The sequence below is a fragment of the Terrapene carolina genome, unplaced genomic scaffold (genome assembly GCF_002925995.2).
Source record: "Terrapene carolina triunguis isolate 2854851 unplaced genomic scaffold, T_m_triunguis-2.0 Scaffold139, whole genome shotgun sequence".
Classification (NCBI taxonomy): domain Eukaryota; kingdom Metazoa; phylum Chordata; order Testudines; family Emydidae; genus Terrapene; species Terrapene triunguis.
This window is the reverse complement of record NW_020664490.1, coordinates 7,313,054-7,334,463: the sequence shown is the minus strand read 5'-3', so window position 1 is coordinate 7,334,463 and position 21,410 is coordinate 7,313,054. Positions and strand designations below refer to the sequence as shown.

The 21,410-nt window shown below is 45.1% G+C and overlaps 1 protein-coding gene across 1 annotated transcript in view; it reads right to left on the bottom strand.

Annotated features, from left to right (window-relative positions):
• The window catches only part of LOC112113029 (protein furry homolog), a 285,155-nt gene that overhangs the window by 214,489 nt on the left and 49,256 nt on the right, over positions 1 to 21,410 (bottom strand). The window contains exons 3-4 of the mRNA XM_029911959.1: positions 17,780 to 17,819; positions 6,199 to 6,212 (exon numbers count right to left, since the gene is read on the bottom strand). Of these exons, the coding sequence (XP_029767819.1) occupies positions 6,199 to 6,212; positions 17,780 to 17,819 (54 nt within the window). The remainder of the gene's footprint in view (positions 1 to 6,198; positions 6,213 to 17,779; positions 17,820 to 21,410) is intronic.

Sequence of the window (21,410 nt, the reverse complement as noted above, 5' to 3'; positions counted from 1 at the left end):
TGAGCTTCTATAGCTTTATTACGCTATACAGAAAGGTCTTCCAATTCCTGTATGAATAGGTAGGTTGAATATGGAGCCAAGAATTACAGCCACAGAAAATATGAATAAAGAAGGGTTTGATTCATCTGAAATAACCCACAGCATTCTGGATTGTGGAAACTGTCAGATAATTTCAGAAAAATTGAGTCTTTAACAAAAATATTCCCATTTTAATTATTAACATTCTTATTTCTTATCTGAAGTGCTGCTCTCAATTGCATATGTTGCATTTGTTTCACATGTGAAACCCCCATTGACATTAATATACATTAGAGATAAGCAGTGGAGATCAGAGAGAAGAATTTTTCCCTTAATTTTTAAGGTTTTTTTTTTTTATTAAAAATATTGTCATAAACCTCATAAACCTCTTCCTCCTTTCTACGTCAATACACAAATATAACTGGGAAAATTTAGATAGGCACGTGTTTTCCCAAACACCTGTCACAAAATTCAGAGTTCAGGGAAACATGAAAAATAAACAACGGGATGTTGTAGTATGTATTAGAATGCATTGTGTCAATATATTACAATGATATATTGTTCCACTTAAAATGCCAGCCACTTCCATTCACAGCAACCATTATGCACACAACTAACACATAACTGCAGCTTTGTACTGTTACTAACACAGATAAAACCTATTTTCTTATAAAAGCTTTCTAAACACAAGAATATTCTGATACAAAATGGAAACAGGCTACATATTCTCTCTTGGGGATTCCCTGGATATGGGAGAGTCACCAAGAAGAAATGGGAGTAGAAGGGACCATTAAAAAAAATGATGGAGCTCTTTATTTCACTTTTATTTAAAATGTAATATGCACAGGCCACTTTCAATTACTAGAGTTTTTATCTAAAACACGTTAAAAGAAGCATCATATTTTTAATACAGAAAAACATGCTTTCTTCAACAATACCCATGAGGTGCTCAGCATGCTCATCTCCCATTCACTTCAATGGGAATTGAAAGTGGTCAGCTTTTTGTGGAAGGTGTTCAGAGTCAGCACCACACAGGATTGTGCCATTTCTATTGTTGGTGCCATTTAAATTTTTAGGTCTGTCATTACTTATTACTTTTACAAAGATCAGAAATCCTACCACCGTCAGGTTGGTGCACAGCTGGTTTGTAAACTGTAACCTGTATTTAGAAGAGTGACTGAAAATATGATTTCAAGAACCTTCCGAAGGCTGAGTGTGTTATTCCATAGAGAGCTGGCTAGTCTTAGTCTAGCCAGATAAGAAGTCTCACAAAATGGCAGATCCAAAGGATAGTCTTGAAAGGAGTAGCCTTACAGGTCTGTTGTAATGAAAATAATTTTGAACTTCTTTCAAGAGGCACTCCTGTCTCCTATTTTCTTTATTACATTTTGTGAATTGTCTTTACTTCTTACATGAGGAATCCTGTTTGGAATATTAAAGTTCCAATCCTTACAATGGCCCAGATCTCTCAGTTAAATGCACAATCTCTCTTGAAACTGTTGAAAAGTAGGTGATTAATGTCCTGTGTATTCAAAATCTCTTTCTAAATCACCTGGTCACCATAACTTTTTAAAAAATCATTGTTTCAGTGCAATGGCATTAGAATGCTTGAGCTTGCCCTGATGCTCTGCTATGCGCCTATTAACAATCAGATACTGTCTGTAGTGCCATGTATTAGGGATAATGGTGCTCAGATAGTGAAATGAACAAAACTGGGTGTGGAATATTTTTTATAATCTTTGCAATACTAGATAGATGTGATGCTTTCTTGGGGTGCTGGGACTATGGGTGACCTTGTTAGCCCCTGCCTCCAGTGTGAAGGAGTCTATCTTGTGGTAGATGGGTGTCAGCTCCAGTACAATACCAGTACAATACTTTCCACCACTCGAGCACTCTACTCAGTCCTATCCTGGCCTTGCAGGTTAGCATTAGGTGCAGCCCAATCTTCGAGCCCCTTTGGAGAGCATTCTTCTGCAGTATCCAGCCTCTGTCACAGGAGAAATCACCAAGTCCTCTGCCTACAACACCAGCCTTTAGTATTACAGCACTAAGATGAATTTACAGTAAAACCAAGAATAAATTTATTAATAAAAACCAGAAATTTAAGAGATACTAAGCAAAGGTAATCAAAACAGAAATGGTTACAAATAAAAAAAAATGTATAACACACTTCTAAGAGACTACATTATAACCTTAGCACGCTCCAATCTCTGTCTACAGCAGTTTTTCTCACTTACAGCCAATTCTTAGTGTCACCAACCAACATGGCTGGGGATCTATCATTCATGGATGCAAAGAGCGCTGACCTCTTTGTTCCCTCAGTGTTGGGTAACAAAAGGGTTCCTTCCCCTGCTTCTTATAGTTCAGAAAAATTTTGAAATATATTCTTTTGACGCGTACACCCAGACAAAATTTTCCCAACTAGTATGCAGACACAATGCTACCTATGCTGTTTCTTCTCACACTCCTCTTAATTTGCTCCTCCTGTTTTGATCGGATGTAAATAAACTTCCCATTGTCTCTGGCTTCACCACGATCAGGTTACATTAGCAACAGGGAGATAACCACCGGCCCTCCTGTCTGGAAGCATCATATCAGTAAGTATCCATAATTTCTCATATAGTGTTAATACATACATTTCACAATGATATTAATGACCAGTGTGTAACTGGCTTCCATTTGATCGATCATACAACATTCTGTATAGATAAACTCTATGACAGCAATGTGTCAGGCGTAGTGAGTTTGTCAGGCCTGCAAGAGTTGCTGACACAGCACAGTGAATCACCAACGGGCCTCTGTGTCACAACATAGGGCAAAATAAAATATTAACCAAAAGCAGAATAAAATGGATATGAACATAATTTAATGTTCACATTTCCAAGAAAACATCAAATTTGTATTATACAAAATTATAAAAACTGAAATTGTTAAAGAAGAATTTCCTTTTGAAAAGTATAAAAAATGCAACACTAACTTCAACAGGCTCCCTTATACATACTTCAGATAGAGGAAATTGGTTATTACTTATTTCTGAGTGCATATGAGGGATGCCATATAAATGTCACAACATTATCATATCCCCAAAATACTGTTTACTTTAGTAAAATCAAGTCAACATACTTGTATAATCTCAATTATACTTGAGTATAATCTCAATTATAGTTATTACACTGAAACCAAGGAATGCTGGTACAAAGAGGATGGCTTCAAAGTTCAACCGATCAACGTCATGAAACCATTCCTCTCCCTATTCATGAAATCACTCGTCTTTTTTAAAATCCTTCTATTTCACTCATGTGGATAAATGGAATGATAAGCTTGGTCCCATCTAGTGTATTACAGGATGTAAAAATTGTGAGAGCGCTACAATTTTGCTTTATGTACAGGTTTTTTACTCTCTAGTTCCCAATCTTACTACTCTGGTATCCATTTCACCAGCATTCCAAGAAAGTAATCTAATATTGTTCTAAATCAGTGATAGATTATGCCATCACCTCACATATTACAGGCTCACTTTTGTCTCCAGTCACCACATTCTTGATAAGAGGCGTATTACACATACCTTCTACTAACAACATTTTTAATGTGAATGTTCAGAAGTTCTATCCATGAGAATAATTAATTTTAAGTGACTGAAGGATCAGAAAAAATTGATCAAACATGCCAAAGTGTCAAATTAATATTCAGTATTCATGCTAAGCAAAAGTGGTGTAAACTGCAAAAGTATTTGAGAGAGAAACAAGATTACTATATTAGAAACTATTCTTGAACCCACTAGGTGTGCAATGCAAGAATGAACAATGTAACAGTTTCAGTAACAACGACTCACTAAGAACTCCTTACTGTGTCGGTGTTTCTTCCATATCCTGTAAATAAAGGAAGTCTCTCAAAAATAACATACGAGTAGTAGTACTTTATAACTTTATTCAAATCTGAATGTCAAAACTGAGTGAGACACCTTTTTTTAAAATGAAAGCTGAGATCTTCACCATACATTTGCCCCTCTTTAAAAGTCCACTACAAGCAGCCTAGCAGAGGAGTCTGACATTCCTAGTTCACCAATGAAAACTTCCCTGATATGCCTTTTTCCAACGTAAAGTTTGCCACGTGCTCTAGTTCGCATCAAGAATTTTTAGATAAACGTTACTGAAGTTTCTAGGACAAGCTGCTTTTGAGATAGGATGTACGTAAAAAGAAGCATTAGAACACTTTTGAAAACATGATTCAACTATTTATTCTAAATCCCATATTTTAAAAAGAGTTTATCGAAATCACCTCAAGTTTGGCCACCAAATACACATGCAAAGTCTATTCTATAGGGAGGGGCTGTGGGGGGAGGGCGGTGGGTCCAAAAGCCCCTTACCACACTCTCTGGTGTTGGCAGTGTGTGATGCCCTCCAGCCAAGACCTGCAGAGAAGCAAAGGGGGGTGCGGAGGAAGTGGCTGACCACCACCATCAGAGGCACGGCTGCATGCTATAGGGATGCAGGAGCGACCTTCCATCTGGCACACTGCCCTTCCAGGTTCACTCCTCATGTGGAGATAAGGGGAGAGGGGCTGCTTGCCCTGGAGCCTGTTCTGTTCCAGTCCTATCTGCCTCACGGAAGGAAGAAAGCCGAGACGACCCCACCCAATGGGGCTGTGAGGGAAACTGTGTCCTGCCCACAGAGCTGGCCAAGCTCCCCAATGAGACACTCAGTAAAGGGGGTGGAGCAGAAGACAATCTCCCCAAAAATCAAATGCAGCCCTGGAGCACAGCTGGGAATTACACAGACAAATTATCGAACCCATGTGTTAGTCTAAAAATTTGAAATAAAGTTTGCAATTTCCCTCAGAAAAGCTCTGCAGCTGGGAGGTCTGGCTGAGCTGCTGGCTGCTGAAGGGGCGGGGAACCTAGGAGATGTGATAGATACTATGGACACATGGAATATCTAAAGACTATTGTATCAATTTTAGAAATGTGATATATATTTTTATGGGCTAGGGATTTAAAGAGTTTCTTGTATAAACTAATAATCACTAAGGGATAATTAATGCAAATCCTCAGGCAACTAACTAATCTGGAGAAGACTCACGTCCTGAGGGAAACTGCATATACTAATTTGACCTAGTTCAAGAGGCCTGACAAACAATAAACTGACATCTACATTAAGTGACCACGCTGATGTAGGACGAGAGGTCATTCTCCCCCAATCCAAGAACTGACATGAGACTGTGATCCAGAGAGACAGGCCTTCTGAGAGGACTTGAAGTACTCTGAAACCTTCCAGGGTTTCCACAGGAAAGATGGGTGACACCTACTAAGCTAGGCATGCACGTAAGCTATTTATTGTTTTCTAGATATGTTTTCTCCGCAATGCTTTTGTTCTGAATAAATAGAACAGGCGGATTCTGCCTGATAATGATCCAAAGCAGTGTGGACCTTCATTTTCATCATCTGAGTCAGATGCCACCAACTGAAGGTTGATTTTCTTTTTTGGTGGTTCGGTTTCTGTAGTTTCCACATTGGAGTGTTGCTTTTTTAAGATTTCTGACAGCATATTCCATACCTTGTCCCGCTTCGATTTTGGAAGGCACTTCAGAGTCTTAAATCTTGGGTCAAGTGCTGTAGCTATCTTTAGAAATCTCATATTGGTACCTTCCTTGCGTTCCGTCAAATCTACAGTGAAAGTGTTCTTAAATTGAACAACATACGCTGGTTTGTCATCCGAGACTGCCATAACACGAAATATATGGCAGAATATGGGGAAAACTGCGGAGTAGGAAACATAAAATTTTTCCCCAAAGAATTAAGTCACATATTTAATTAACACATTTTTTTGTAATGAGTGTCATCAGCATGGAAGCATGTCTTCTGGAATGGTGGTTGAAGAATGAATGGGCATACAAATGTTTAGCGTATCTAGCAGGTAAATACCTTGCAATGCTGGCTACAACAGTGCCATGCGAATGCATGTTCTCACTTTCAGGTGAGATTGTAAATAAAAAGTGGGCAGCATTATCTGCCGTAAAGGTAAATAAACTTGTTTGTCTTAGTAATTGGCTGAACAAGAAGTAGAAGTGAGTGGACTTGTAGGCTCTAAAGTTTTACATTGTTTCTGACTGCACTTAAGTAAAAAAAAAAAATTCTACATTTGTAAGTTGCATTTTCACGATAAAGAGATTGCACTACAGTACTTGAATGAAGTGAACTGAAAAATACTATTTCTTTTATCCCTTTTTTACAGTGCACATATTTGTAATAAAAAAATAATATAAAGTGAGCATTGTACACTTTGTATTTTGTGTTGTAATTGAGATCATATATTTGAAAATGTAGAAAAACATCCAAAAATATATATAATAAATTTCAATTCGTATTCTATTATTGTTTAAAAGTACAATTAAAACTGTGATTAATTGTGACTTTTTTTAATCTAGTTAATTTGTTTTGCGTTAATCGCTTGAGTTAACTGTGATTAATTGACACCCCAATAATAATCACAATTAAGAAATACATTCTTGAATCATGCAGCGTGAGCACAGATGGCTATAGACTCATGGTGGAAGAAATATAGCATATCTGTAGCATTTTAAAGGATATGCTTCCAAGGAAAACATTTACATTTTTCATTGATAAAATTTTTCGATAAAGGGCAAAAATGCACTTTACAAGGTTCCATTAAGTGTCACTTCACTCAAACAATGTTACCTTAATTTCTTCCTTTGGGCCCCCATACACTGAACTGATAGCTGGAGTAGAGGCAAGGTATAAAAACTGTTTACAAAATAATATATATTCGATAATAGGTGCGGCCTGTGTAATGTGCCTACTCTGTAAATAAATAGGGGACTCCAGGCTCTTATGTTTTCAAGCCATTTATGACGACTTAAATGTAAAAAACTTAAATTGTTATAATGTGCCATTATATGAGAGTACAAAGCAGTGATGTTTCATTCGATCTGTTGGTATTTTAGCCTGTACAAAAGAGAAAAGATTGCATAGTGGCTGAATGTAAAATATACGTGATATTGTTCTAATCTGCACAAAACACGACCAGATAACAGAGCTTCTACCCTCAAAAACCTGCTACCTTACCTTCTTTCAAATATCTCAACTCATTTTTGCTGTGATGCCTATAGAACACTGACAGCCTGATAATGACTGCACCAAAACTAAAGAGGGCCCGATTTTGTCTGGGGCTTAGCCAAAGAAGGGCAGCTCTGCTTTTTTGCGGAGGGAAAGGGGGAGGAGGTCAAAAACTGCTGTAAAAAAAAAGCCGGGGGGGCAGTTTTGGAGGCGGGGCCCCCCCCCCCCCCCCCCCCCCCCCAGGGTGAGTGTGATCTGAACCACACAGAGGATGGGGACATGGATGGCAGAGGTGGTATCCGGCCTTCCAGCCTGGCAAGGGGTGGCAGTTGCAGGGGCCACAGCCAGGTGCAGGACGGTGCTCAACCAGTCACTCAGTGGGTTCACCTGAGGGGGACAGGAGTGAGGCTATCGGGGTAGTAAATACTCTGGGCCCAGGAGTGGGAGGTCCAGAAGCCTGGGCAGACCCACCTAGGGGTGGCACCTTCAGTGAGGGCACTGATGGTATTACACAGCTGCTGCAAACTAATTTGCATTTACTACAGCAGCTTCAGGCAGCTAGGTGTGCAGGGTCTGCACAGGGCCCAGTATGGGCTCAAGTTTGGGCAGCAGGACAGGGGCAGGCCCCTGGCAAGGGTAGCAAAGCCCGTGTTGGGAATGAAGCCCCTGGGCACATGGGAACACATCGGCCATCAGGGCAGGTAACCTCATGGGACAGGGTAGAGACTCCTGAGGGGGTCAGTGGGAGAGCAGGGCTCTGCGGAACTCCCTCCATGCAGTCCTGAGTGTGGTTATGCCGGGGTGGCTGACCCGATGGGAGTTCACCTACTCAGTACAACTAAATATAAAATCCTTAGAGGCGAATACGTGGATATATTATCCCTATTGCACAGGGAGGTGTTGACAGACAGTAAACATGGGCAAGGCAAGCAAAACAGCGAGCTGCCCAAGGGTGCCTAGAAGATGGGAAAATTGGGAAGCTGCCTTCCTCATCTATGCAGGTGTGATAGTACAGGCCTACCCAGAGAGGAGCCCTGCCTTGGTTAAGTATATGGATCTAATTAGGCGGGCACACAATATGTTTAGGGGCATGTCCTGGTTTAATTATGATGAGCAGTTTCAATTAAAGGCAGCAACGCAAACTGGGATAAGGTGAGACATACCTCATCACACACTGTGGTTGGAGTGGATGACACCAAGAGCGCCAGGAGTTCACACAGACAGTGGTTTGTTCATACCACAACAAGCTCGGGAGGGGCCCCAGGCACATAATAGTATTTGCTGGGCATTTAATGATGGTGGTTGTTTTCACAACCCCTGTAGATACAGGCATGTTTGCGAGACATGTTTTGGGACCCATTCAGCCCGTTCTTGCCAGAGTGGAAAGGGAAGATCATTGGGAGGAAACAGGAATGGGGGTGGCGCAAGCGTCAACCGCAGGGGTGGAACAGGGTCTGGAACACAGAGCACAAGCTGGGGCTGGGGACAAGTGGCGGGGGGAGCAATGGGCACGGGCTCCAACGCCAGTTAGGCCGGATGTGTTAAGGGTTCTCGTATGGGATTACCCTAACAGGGCAGATGGGGCATATTTGTGGGAGGGGTCTACAGCAGGATTTCGGATCCCTTTTGTGAGAAATAGAATTCATTTGATGTCAACAAATTTTAAGTCAGTAACTGGGATGGGACATATTGTTCAAAAAAAAGATTGCACAAGAATCAAAGGAGGGCAGGATAGCTGAGCCACTTAATCAATTGCCTATAGCACATTTGAGAGTTTCCCCCTTGGGGTTGGTCCCCAAGAAGACCCCAGGGACATACCAATTAATTCATCGCCTGTCATACCCACAAGGTGGCTCTGTTAATGAAAAGGCTATGCCCATGGGCTGTTCAGTATCCTGTCCAGCTTTTGAGAAATTCAGTACAATGTTGCACTGGGCAGTGGTGCGGACAGCGGGACTAAACCAAGTGGTGCATTACTTGGATGATTTTGTTCGCAGGGCGAGCTGGGTCAAATGACTGTGTTCACCTGTTGGACACATTTCAGGCCCTGGCTAAAGAGTTGGGGGTACCTCTAGCGGAGGAGAAAACAGAAGGCCCTTCCACTACATTGACCTACGTGGGCATTGAGCTGGACACCAGGGAGGGCGTATCTTGGCTCCCTCAGCATAAGCCTCAGGAGCTATTGGGGTTGCTCCAGAGAGCACTGGGGGCTAGAAAACTCAGGCAGCGGGAACTGCAATCTATTTCGGGGCACCTGAACTTTGCTTGCAGGGTTGTGGCCCGTGGGCAGACATTTTGTGCCCAGCTGGCAGCGGCAACGGCTGGCATAGCCAGGCCACACTGTTACATACCAGTCACTAGAGAGATGAAGGAAAACTTGGGGGTGTGGGAAAGTTTTCTGAGTTGATTTAATGGGGTATCATTGTGGAGGGAGGAATGGTTATTACAAAGAGGGTTAAAAATCCACTCAGCTGTGGCAGGGGGCACAGGTTTTGGGGTGTTTTATCAAGGCAAATGGTGTGCACAAAAATGGCCCGCCGCCTGGACATAAAAAGGGATTGTGCGTGACATGACCTTCTTGGAATTTTTCCCCATTTTAGTTGCGGTGGTGATTTGGGGATCGGAGCTGGGTAATAAAAGGGTGTGCTTCTGGTGCGACAACATGGCAGTGTGTAGGGAGCCAGGGTGGCTGCCCTCCGAATCTGAGGGTAAAGGGCCACTCTCTCAGCCTGAGTGGGCGGGGCCAGGCCAAGCTCGCTCCACCCCCCGGAAGGGGAGGGGTGGAACAGGAAGTATAAAGGGCGGGGCCCTTAGCTCAGTCAGGGCAGCACCAGGGAGGGAGGCAGACGCAGACCGCGGGCTGCTCCCTTCAGACCCTGCTGCCACGCCAGGGGAGGCCCTGGACCAGTGGGAACCTCACCTGGACGAAGGACTGGGGCTGCCAGGACTGCCCGCTGCCGAGTACCCAGAGGGACTGGAGGAGCCGGAGGGGGAGCTGGAGCTGCCAGCAGCCGAGGACCGGGAGGAGCTGGAGGAGCCTGAGCCCGAGGGGGAGCTGGAGCTGCCAACGGCGGACAACCCCGACGCACTGGCGGAACCAGAGGGATTCGGACCATTTATATATAAATGACTAAATAATTAGCAATGTGTTTGTGAATGTAATGTATTTATTAAGAACCCTGTTAAAATTTGCGGATCAAAACAAGGTAAAGAGGATGCCCCGCAATTCTAAACAAAATCCTTTCTAGTTAAAGTGGAGGGATAGCTCAGTGGTTTGAGCATTGGCCTGCTAAACCCAGGGTTGTGAGTTCAATCCTTGAGGGGGCCACTTAGGGATCTGGGGCAAAATCAGTACTTGGTCCTGCTAGTGAAGGCAGGGGGCTGGACTCGATGACCTTTCAGGGTCCCTTTCAGTTCTAGGAGATGGGATATCTCCATTAATTTATTTATTTTAATTTAAAGCACAAAGAAAGATCAACATCTAAAAACAAAAGGTGTCAAGTCTTGCTAAGGTCTTAAAGATGGATATTCTACATTTGCTTTGTGTCTATAAAACATATTGAATAGGAAGATTGTCCTCATGATGATCAAAGCCTGTTTCAGTGGTCAAAAAGTCAAAACATAATTGGCTGAAGCTGAATCTTGCTATGGTCAGTGTAGAAAGACAGAGAAGTGGCACTGCCCTATGTATCCTCTACTACTGGAGTTCTGCTGTCCCAATCCAGATTTTATGGGGTAACTAAGGGAAGCACAGTGTAGTGCACTGTGCCACTGTTCTAAAAAGAAACACTACTGTGTATCCCCTTCCAGTGTTTGCTGCTGATGGCAGCATATCGATAAGCCCCTTCTACCCCAGTTGTCAGATCACTGTGATTTGTGGTAGGGTCGACCACCCAGTGCTGTCTTGAGCACTAGATAAATAAACTACTCTGCTGCTTTTGTGATGGGGACGGGGCAGCCTATGCCTTCTTTCCCCACCTATGGCATCAGTGGGTAGTATCTAGTTCACTGCATACTTCAGACAGTAGTGTTTCCAATACAGTATAAACTATTACTGCCCTAGTACGTGTTTGCAGTTCCATTGAGTTCAATGGGAGCCTCGTGTGAACATCTGAGGTTCTGGGTCAATCCAAAATTTTATGTATTTTACCAAAAAAAGGAACTACCAAATTTTGAATTTTTAACATTTGGCTTGTATGTTGTCAGTTTATTAAATTTTCTCTGTCTTGTTCATTTAGATTCTGAGCTCTTTGGGACAGGGACTGTCTCATACTCTGCATTTCTACAGAGCCTATCATAATGGGAACTCAATTCTGATTGAGCCCGCTAGGCGCTACCTTAACACAAATAATAAATAACAACAACAACATATGCTATACCCCACCATTCACCACATAAATAATAGAAGTCCCTGTTCAGTATCAAAGCACACGTTTTGGTGCCTGTGGGACAAAGGATGTGCTCAGACACAAGGTGGAGGAATCCAGGAACATGCTAGTGAATATAGCACGTTCTACTCAAAGATGACACCTTATGCAACATATGCACGTTTGTGAGTCACAGTAACTACCATGGAAGGATAGTGTGCATATGTAACCCATGCCTGCTTGGTGGGGCACTCTGTCTCCCTCTAGAGGCACCTAGCCCACCTAGAGATTGATGAGTCTGCTACAGCCACATGGCTTTTAGCTCATGCTGTAGAGGCTCATACACTAAGCTTCAGAAGTCCCGGGTTCAATTCCACCTACCGGTGACCAGGCTCTATCGGTGTTACAAGGAGGGCTCGTCCAGGATATCAACTGGGAAGTCTCTGAAGCTCAAGGCGCCTTCCTAAGCTAGGGGAAGTATGTAACCCACGCCTAGTTGGTGGGGCACTCTGTCTCCCTCTGGTAGCACCTCGCCCAGCTAGAGATTGATGAGTCTGCTACAGTCTTGGCTAAGAGTAGTGTGGTTTTTAGCTCATGTAGTAGAGACTCATGCATTTAACTCTAGAGGTTCCAGATTCAATCCCGCCCACCGACAATCAGGGTATGTTGGTGTTACACATACATGCAAGGCAAGGGACAACCCAATGGCAGTACAAAACCTGTGTCAACAGTGGGAGAGGGGGCTGCTTTGGGATATGAATGGGCTAGAACAATGGGGTTGTTGTTCACTCTGGTTATTAGGCCTACAAAGCTTCAGTCTCAATGTAATCTTCCTGTCATGCCTCTGCCCAGATCAACCTAATTGCTGGCCCTGCCTCCAAGAGAGAATAGTGTGGCCGAATGGAACAGCCCATGAACAGTGAGTCTTCTTCTGGTAAATCTAGACTGTAAGGTATTTGAGGTTGGGGCTGGATTTTAATTCCTATTTGTACAACACCGAGCACAAAGGGTGTCTTTACTGAGATTGGGAAAGCCCAAGTGCTACTGTAATACAAAATTATTATTAATTTTTGTACCACAGTAGCACCTCCAAGCCTTAGAGTCCCCCATTGTGCTAGGCACATATATAACAAAAAGATGATTCATATTTGTAAGAATCTAGGATGAGATTTTCACCCCAGCTCCAGCCCCTATGACTGGGTCTAACTAGAGAAGAATTCTTTTGACACAGGAGCCAAGGAAGACAGCCTACTGACTTCTGAGGACCCCACACAAACTCACTGTAAAAGTCATGCTGGGGTGGGACTGGGAGGGGTTTGTTGCAAATGCCAGGAGCCAGAGATGCAGTGCTATGTGCCATGGAGATTTTGGGCAGTACAGGTGCCCCTGTAAACTGGGGAGAGGCCACTGTCACATAGGCAGCCCTCCAGGAGTGTCTAAGCTATGCTGGGACCTCTGCAGCACCTGGAGCAGTTCAGAATTAGGAGGATGCAAATGTGACTTAAAGTCACCTTAGGGCTGGTCCACACTGGGGCGGGGGATCGATATAGGAAACGCAACTTCAGCTACGAGAATAGCGTAGCTGAAGTCGACGTTTCCTATATCGAACTAAAAGTACCTACTTCGGGTCCACGCGGCGCAGGCAGGCTCCCCCATCGACAGCGCTTCCTCCTCTCGGTGAGCAGGAGTTCCGCAGTCGACGGGGGAGCGCTTCTGGGATCGATCTATCGCGTCCAGATGAGACGCGATAAATCGATCCCAAAAGATCGAACTCTACCCGCCGAATTAGGTGGGTAGTGTGGACCAGCCCTTAGGAACCTCCCACAACTCCCTAGGCAGAGTACAGACTCTCCCCTCTACAAACTAAGGCCTTACGTATATGACAAAAGGCAGCAGATGGATACAAACAGATATGGGAAAAACAGAGAGAGAAAAATACATACAAACAAAAATAAAATAATAAAAAAGTCTCTCCCATTCACACCTCTTTATGTACAAAGAAAAATATCTGGGGAAAACCTTATCAATATATCTTTAATTTTACCCCTGTCTTTATTTCAGAGCTCATATCTGAGATATTCTTCATGATAAAATAGAGAAAAAAGCTATTATCTAAATAAGGACCAATGCAAATGGATAAATAGGACTTGTGCTTCTAAGATAGGTTCATTTGCAAATCACTCCCTACAATAAACTTAAGAAGGCTAATTCAGAAAAAAAATGTTGCTATTTATTCATAATATTCATCATAGTAAATCCCAAAGGGATGTGGTCTCTTTGCAAATCAAGTGCCAACTGCATCAATTTCTGGCATAGAGCTTAAAGTGATTGGGTTATATATTTAGTTTATATCCACCAAAGCATTTGAGGCCCATGTGATTGCCAGCTGTGTAGCTATGTAACACTGACAGATCCCGGTCATCGGTGGGTGGGATCGAACCTGGAGCTAAATGCATGAGCTAAAAGCCACATGGCTCTTAGCTAAGGCTGTAGAGCAGACTCATTAATCTCTCTCTCTCTCTCTCTCTCTAAGGCCTGGTCTACACTACGAGTTTAGGTCGACTTTAGCCGCGTTAAATCGACTTAAGCCTGGACACGTTTACACTACGAAGCCCTTTCTTTCGACTTAAAGGGCCCTTTAAACCGGTTTCCTAACACCACCTCGACAAGGGGATTAGCGATAAAATCGGCCTTAGGGGGTCGGAATTGGGTTAGTGTGGACGGAATTCGACATTACTGGCCTCCAGGAGCTATCCCACAGTGCTTCATTGTGACCGCTCTGGACAGCACTCTCATCTCAGATGCACTGGCCAGGTAGACAGGAAAAGCCCCGCGAACGTTTGAATTTCATTTCCTGTTTGCTCAGCGTGGCGAGCACAGGTGACCATGCAGAGCTCATCAGCACAGGTAACCATGATGGAGTCCCAGTCCCAGTCCCAGGATCGCAGAAGAGCTCCAGCCTGGACCGAGCGGGAGGTACGGGATCTGATCGCCATCTGGGGAGATGAAGCAGTGCTCGCCGAACTCCGAAACAGTAAAAGAAACGGCAAAACATTAGAAAAGATCTCCAAGGCCATGAAGGACAGAGGCCATAACAGGGACGCACAGCAGTGCCGCGTGAAAATTAAGGAGCTAAGGCAAGCCTACCACAAAGTCAGAGACGCAAACGGAAGGTCCGGGGCTGAGCCGCAAACATGCCGCTACTACGCGGAGCTGCATGCCATTCTAGGGGGTGCAGCCACCACTAGCCCAAGCGTGTGCTATGAGTCCCTCTCTGGAAACAGGGAAGCGGGTTCGGCGGACGAGGAAGATGAGGATGGAGAGAACATAGATAGCTCACAGCAGCAAGGAAGCGGAGAAACCAGTTACCCCAACAGCCAGGATATGTTTGTCACCCTGGACCTGGAACCAGTAACCCCCGAACTCACCCAAGACCCTGAGGGCACACAGGGGACCTCTGGTGAGTGTACCTTTGTAAATATTACACATGGTTTAAAAACAAGCGTGTTTAATGATTAATGATTAATTTGCCCTGGCAATCGCGGCCAGTACAGCTACTGGAAAAGTCTGTTAACGTGTATGGGGATGGAGCGGAAATCCTCCAGGGACATCTCCAGAAAGCTCTCCTGCATGTACTCCCAAAGCCTTTGCAAAAGGTTTCTGGGGAGGGCTGCCTTATCCCGTCCGCCATGGTAGGACACTTTACCACGCCAGGCCAGTAGCACGTAGTCTGGAATCATTGCATAACAAAGCATGGCAGCGTATGGTCCCGGTGTTTGCTGGCATGCAGACAACATCCATTCTTTATCGCTCTTTGTTATCCTCAGGAGAGTGATATCATTCACGGTCACCTGGTTGAAATGGGGCAATTTTATTAAGGGGACATTCAGAGGTGCCCCTTCCTGCTCTGCTGAACAGAAATATTCCCCGCTGTTAACCACGCGGTGGGGGGGAGGGGTGAAGTGACCATCCCAGAGAATTGGGTGCGTGGGGTAGGGGAGTTAGTTGGGTTTGTGCTGCATGTTAAACCTGAAATCGCAGCCCCTCCTTTTACATTGGAAACCCATTTTAAATGGCCAACCAAACGGTGCTTGGTATGGGAAATGAGGGCAGTACTGTTTGAAACCATCCCCACATGTTAAGAAGGTTAAAAAAGCCCAAAGACTGTATGTCTTACCATGGCTGCCTGCAAGCTGAAATCTGTGTCCTGGCACTGCGTGAGTGATCTCTCACACCAAACCAGGAGACTCTCAATATAAGAGGAAAAATGCGACCTTGTAACGAAAGCACATGTGCTGTGTGATGTTGTGAACAGCAAAATCTAACGTGAAAGAGTCTACCCATTGTTCTCTAAAATGTATCTTTTTTAACAACCTCTCCCTTCTCCACCAGCTGCAAATCTTACTCCTTCGCAGAGGCTAGTGAATATTCGAAGAAGGAAGCGAAGGACGCGTGACGAAATGTTTACTGAACTACAGACTGCCTCCCACGCTGACAGAGCACAGCAGAATGCGTGGAGGCAGTCAATGACTGATTTTAAAAAAGGCCAATATGAGCGAGAGGAGAGGTGGCGTGCTGAATCGCGGGCTGAAGAGGAGAAGTTGCGTGCTCAAGAGGAGAAGTTGCGTGCTGAAACGCGGGCTGAAGAGGAGAGGTGGCGTCAACTTGTACTCAGAAAGCAAGAGTCGATGCTCCGGCTGCTGGAGCATCAAAGTGATATGCTCCTGCGTATGGTTGAGCTGCAGGAAAGGCAGCAGGAGCAGAGACCGCCGCTACAGCCCCTCTGTAACCAACAGCCCTCCTCCCCAAGTCCCATTGCCTCGTCACCCAGACGCCCAAGAACACGGTGGGGGGGCCTCCGGCCACCCAATCACTCCAGCCTAGATGATTTCCAGTGCAATAAGTTTTAAAGTTCACTGTGTCTTTTTCCTTCCCTCCTCCCCCACCCATCCAGGCCTACCTTTGCAATTATCCCCCTAGTTGTGTGCTGAATTAATAAAGAATGCATGAATGTGAAGTAACAATGACTTTATTGCCTCTGCAAGTGGTGCTCGAAGGGGGGAGGGTAGTAGGGGAGGGTGGGGTGGTTGGTTTGCAGGGAAGTAGAGTTAACCGGGTGGTGGGGAAGGGGCGGAGGGTTCATCAAGGAGAAACAAACAGAAGTTTCACTCCGTAGCCTGGCCAGTCACAAAACTGGTTTTCAACGCTTCTCTGATGCGCACCGCGCCCTGCTGTGCTCCTCTAACCGCCCTGGTGTCTGGCTGCGCGTAATCAGCGGCCAGGCGATTTGCCTCTACCTCCCACCCCGCCATAAATGTCTCCCCCTTACTTTCACAGATATTGTGGAGCGCACAGCAAGCAGCAATAACAATGGGGATATTCTTTTCACTAAGGTCTGAGCGAGTCAGTAAGCTGCGCCAGCGCGCTTTTAAACGGCCAAATGCACATTCCACCACCATTCGGCACTTGCTCAGCCTGTAGTTGAACAGGTCCTGACTACTGTCCAGGCTGCCTGTGTACGGCTTCATGAGCCATGGCATTAAGGGGTAGGCTGGGTCCCCAAGGATAACGATAGGCATTTCAACATCCCCAATGGTTATTTTCTGGTCCGGGAAGAAAGTCCCTTCCTCCAGCTTTCGAAACAGAAGAGACTGCCTGAAGACGCGAGCATCATGTACCCTTCCCGGCCAGCCCACGTTGATGTCGGTGAAACGTCCCTTGTGATCCACCAGGGCTTGCAGCAGCATTGAAAAGTACCCCTTGCGGTTTATGTATTCGGTGGCTTGGTGCTCCGGTGCCAAGATAGGGATATGGGTTCCGTCTATCGCCCCACCACAGTTTGGGAATCCCATTGCAGCAAAGCCATCCACTATGGTCTGCACGTTTCCCAGAGTCACTACCCTTGATATCACCAGGTCTCTCATTGCCCTGGCAACTTGGATCACAGCAGCCCCCACAGTAGATTTGCCCACTCCAAATTGATTCCCGACTGACCGGTAGATGTCTGGCGTTGCAAGCTTCCACAGGGCTATCGCCACTCGCTTCTCCACTGTGAGGGCTGCTCTCATCCTGGTATTCTGGCGCTTCAGGGCAGGGGAAAGCAAGTCACAAAGTTCCATGAAAGTGCCCTTACGCATGCGAAAGTTTCGCAGCCACTGGGCATCGTCCCAGACCTGCAACACGATGCGGTCCCACCAGTCTGTGCTTGTTTCCCGGGCCCAGAATCGGCGGTCCACGGCATGAACCTGCCCCAGTAACACCATGATTTCCACATTGCTGGGGCCTGTGCCTTGTGAGAGGTCCATGTCAATTTCCTCATCACTATCGTCGCCGCGCTGCAATCGCCTCCTCCTCAGCTGGTCCTGGTTTGGCTTTGGCATGTCCAGGAGGCTCTGCATATACTCCAGGACAATGCGCGTGGTGTTCATAGTGCTCATAATTGCCGCGGTGATCTGAGCGGGCTCCATGATCCCAGTGCTGGCTATGGCGTCTGGTCTGAAAAAAGGCGCGAAAGTAGTATCTGACGGACCAGGGGAAGAAGGGAGCGAGGAAGAGAGGGAGGGAGGGAGGGGCGAGTGACGACATGGCGTACAGGTACAGGGAATTAAAATCAAGAAAGGTGGCTTTGCATCAGGGAGAAACACAAACAACTGTCACACAGAATGCCCCCCCCAAAGATTGAACTCAAAAGCCTGGGTTTAGCAGGAGGGAGGGGGGAAGCAAATGAATGCAGAATAAATCTATTTTTTACATCTTAAGACGACGGTGCAGCATGACTGATAGCCCTTGCCATTTTCTGGGTGCTTGGCAGCAAATACTGGGCGCTTGGCAGTAAGCCTTCAGGTCTATTGCACCATCTGATTCCCACTGCAATATGACAATGATGGATACCAATCGTAATATGCTATCTACTGCCCAAAAGGCAAGGGGTTGCTGCTGTGTAGCAATCTAGCCCCACGTCTGCCAGCCCCATGTCTGCCAGCACCCAGATCGCCATCGGCCTCTTCTGGGTGCTTAGCAGACAATACTGGGCACTTGGCAGAAAATAGCATGCTACGACTCTGCTAACGTGCAATGATCCAACAGGGCGCCTGGCAGAAAATAGCATACTACGACTGATAACCATCATTGTCTGCCCGGGTGCCCATGATTGACAGCCACTGCAGTACGACGACGACGGATACCAGTCGTAATAAACCATCTTCTACCAAAAGGCAAGGGGCTGGTGCAATGCAGCCCCACGGCTGCCAGCACCCAGATCGCCAATGAAGGCTACCAGTCATGCTGCACCGTCTACCGCCAAAAGGCAGTAAGCTGCTGCTGCTGTTTAGCAATGCAGTCCCACGTTTGCCGGCACCCGGAAGACATATGGTGACGGTGAGCTGAGCTGAGCGGGCTCAATGCTTGGCGTGGTATGTTGTCTGCACAGGTAACCCAGGTAAAAAGGCGCGAATCTATTGTCTGCCGTTGCTGTGACGGCGGGGGAGGGGCCTGACGCAATGTACCCAGAACCCCTCGCGGCACTGCTTTGCATCATTCGGGCATTGCGATCTCAACCCATAATTCCAATGGGCGCCGGAGACTCCGGGAACTGTGGGATAGGTACCATAGTGCAATGCGCCGGAAGTCGACGCTAGCCTTGGTACTGTGGACGCAGTCCGCCGACTTCATGCACTTAGAGCATTTTATGTGGGGACACACACAATCGGCTGCATACAACCGGTTTCTATAAAACCGGCTTCTATAAATCCGACCTAATTTTGTAGTGTAGACATACCCTAAATGGTCTCAGTGCCACTAGATGGGGCAGAATACCACACCCAGGAGGTGTGTGGGTTACTTACTTCTCCTAGCTGAAGAAGCGCAGCCCAAGCTTCAGAGATTTCTCAGTTGAAATCCCGGACGAGCCCCCACTTGTAACGCTGACAGACTCCGGTCGTCGGCAGGCGGGATTGAACCTGGGACCTACTGCATGAACTAAGCCATATGGCTAAATTTGCAGAGCAGACTCATTAATCTCTCTCTCTCTAAGTGATCTCAGTACCACTAGATGGGACAGAACACCACACCCAGAAGGTGTGTGGGTTACAGCAGCATTCCTTGGTACACATGCTTCAGAATTTGTTGGTCTTCCGTTGTAACAATACGTCTATACCAAGAAAGCCACCAAAATTGAACCAGTGCTGATAAAGGTGATTGCTGGGTTTGGCTTAGAACAGCCTCATTTTTTATCTTGTCCTGTCAGTTGATATGGAGCAGCTGAAGAAGCCAACAAGAATCTAAAATGTCAATCTGGTGTTCTTCAGCCTTCCTTAATGCCCATGTTTCACTTATGTTCAATAGCACTGGTTTAACTGGGGTTCTATAATTTCCCATTTCCCAGCAAGCTTGATGTCCCAATGTCTCCACAGAGACTGCTGATGGGCTGAAACATTTGTCATTTACTTGGATTCCATTTTTACTGTATTTGTAATACCTAAAGACGGTACTCTCTTTCTGTAGAACTTCTGGTACCGAATGCTGGTGTTATGAAAGCATGCTAAATTTACACACTTTTGGAATGGTGCAACTTAGATAAATACTAATGATGCTATTTGATATTAAAAGGCCCTGGTCTCTATTTCTCTCTACACTGCTGTACAAAAAGAAGCAGAAATACAGTAAAAGGTTTGTCGTGGCTTCTTGAGGACTGAAATAGTTTGGGCTTTGATTTTGTTAGAAGCTCGCATTGTACCACAATGAAACAACTGGAATGAGCATTAAGTGTCAGTGAATAATGCCGGTGTCTCTTTTATTGGGAGTGGAAATTTTTTTGATCCTTTTCTTGATCCATTTGAGGCTTCTTTCTGGCAAATAGATTAAGACATAGCTCTCCACAAAGGCAGGAACTTTCCAAGTGGTAAGGTAAGTTCTTAAATAACAATAGACCTGAAATAAACAATATCAGACAAACAGCAAGTTGCCATACAACAACTTTGTAAGTCTTCAGCCTTTCTCATTTATTCAAATAGTGAGCTGGGTTTTTTTTTGCATCTTAATCTACTTCCCAGCAGGAAGAAACTGAACCACAGAAATGGAACATAACATAGATTATTCAGTCTTTCCCCCCTCACCCACCATCAATTGAAGTGTGCTCTTTAATGTACACTTATCAGTTTAAATCCAGTTTAAGTTTTTAAAATTTGTACTTTATTTATTTAGATTTTTTTCAATTGTGTCTACTGAATTCTCTACATGCACTAAAAAGATTACATGCTGAATTAATAATCAAAATGTATCAATACGATAGTAGAAAAATAGACCTCCCAAAAAATCTGCCCAACCCCAGAATTAATTCCACCACATCATTCATCAATTCCCTAAGCAATCCTAAACCTCTGAAAAGTCTGGGGAGACAAATGGATCTCACTGCATGTACTGAGGTCACTACATCTGGACTGTGGTGGACTAGGAGGGCAGGAAAGGGAAAAATAAATTTCAAATCAGAAGACTCTTCACACCAAGAATGACCTGCTCCCAGGCCACTCCAATTTAAACCAGGAGATACTTTAGCTCAAAATATTCAGATGATCAGAACTGCTGCTTTATCACGGAGAGAAAGAAAGGCAGTTTCTCAAGTAGCTAGGACTCAAAACCTTTAGGACTTCATATGTCAAATTAACACTGCAGTCATCACCTAAGCACACATCACACTGAGAGCTTACAGCCTCAGGAGTCAAAAGCCTGCATGGATGGTGTCTTTAAAGAATGCACTCTGTGTGAAATTCTATTTAATAGGCAAAGTGCCACAGTCTGTAGTAGCTGCAGTTTCCAAACGGTGTGAGGATGTAGCCCTATTAAACAATGCAGTAAATGTACTTTTTGAGATGACAAAGTCACAGACAGCCTTGATGAGGTCCATACCTCTTCCCCATTAAAAAAAAAGAGGCAACCTTCTTATGAAGTGCAATTGT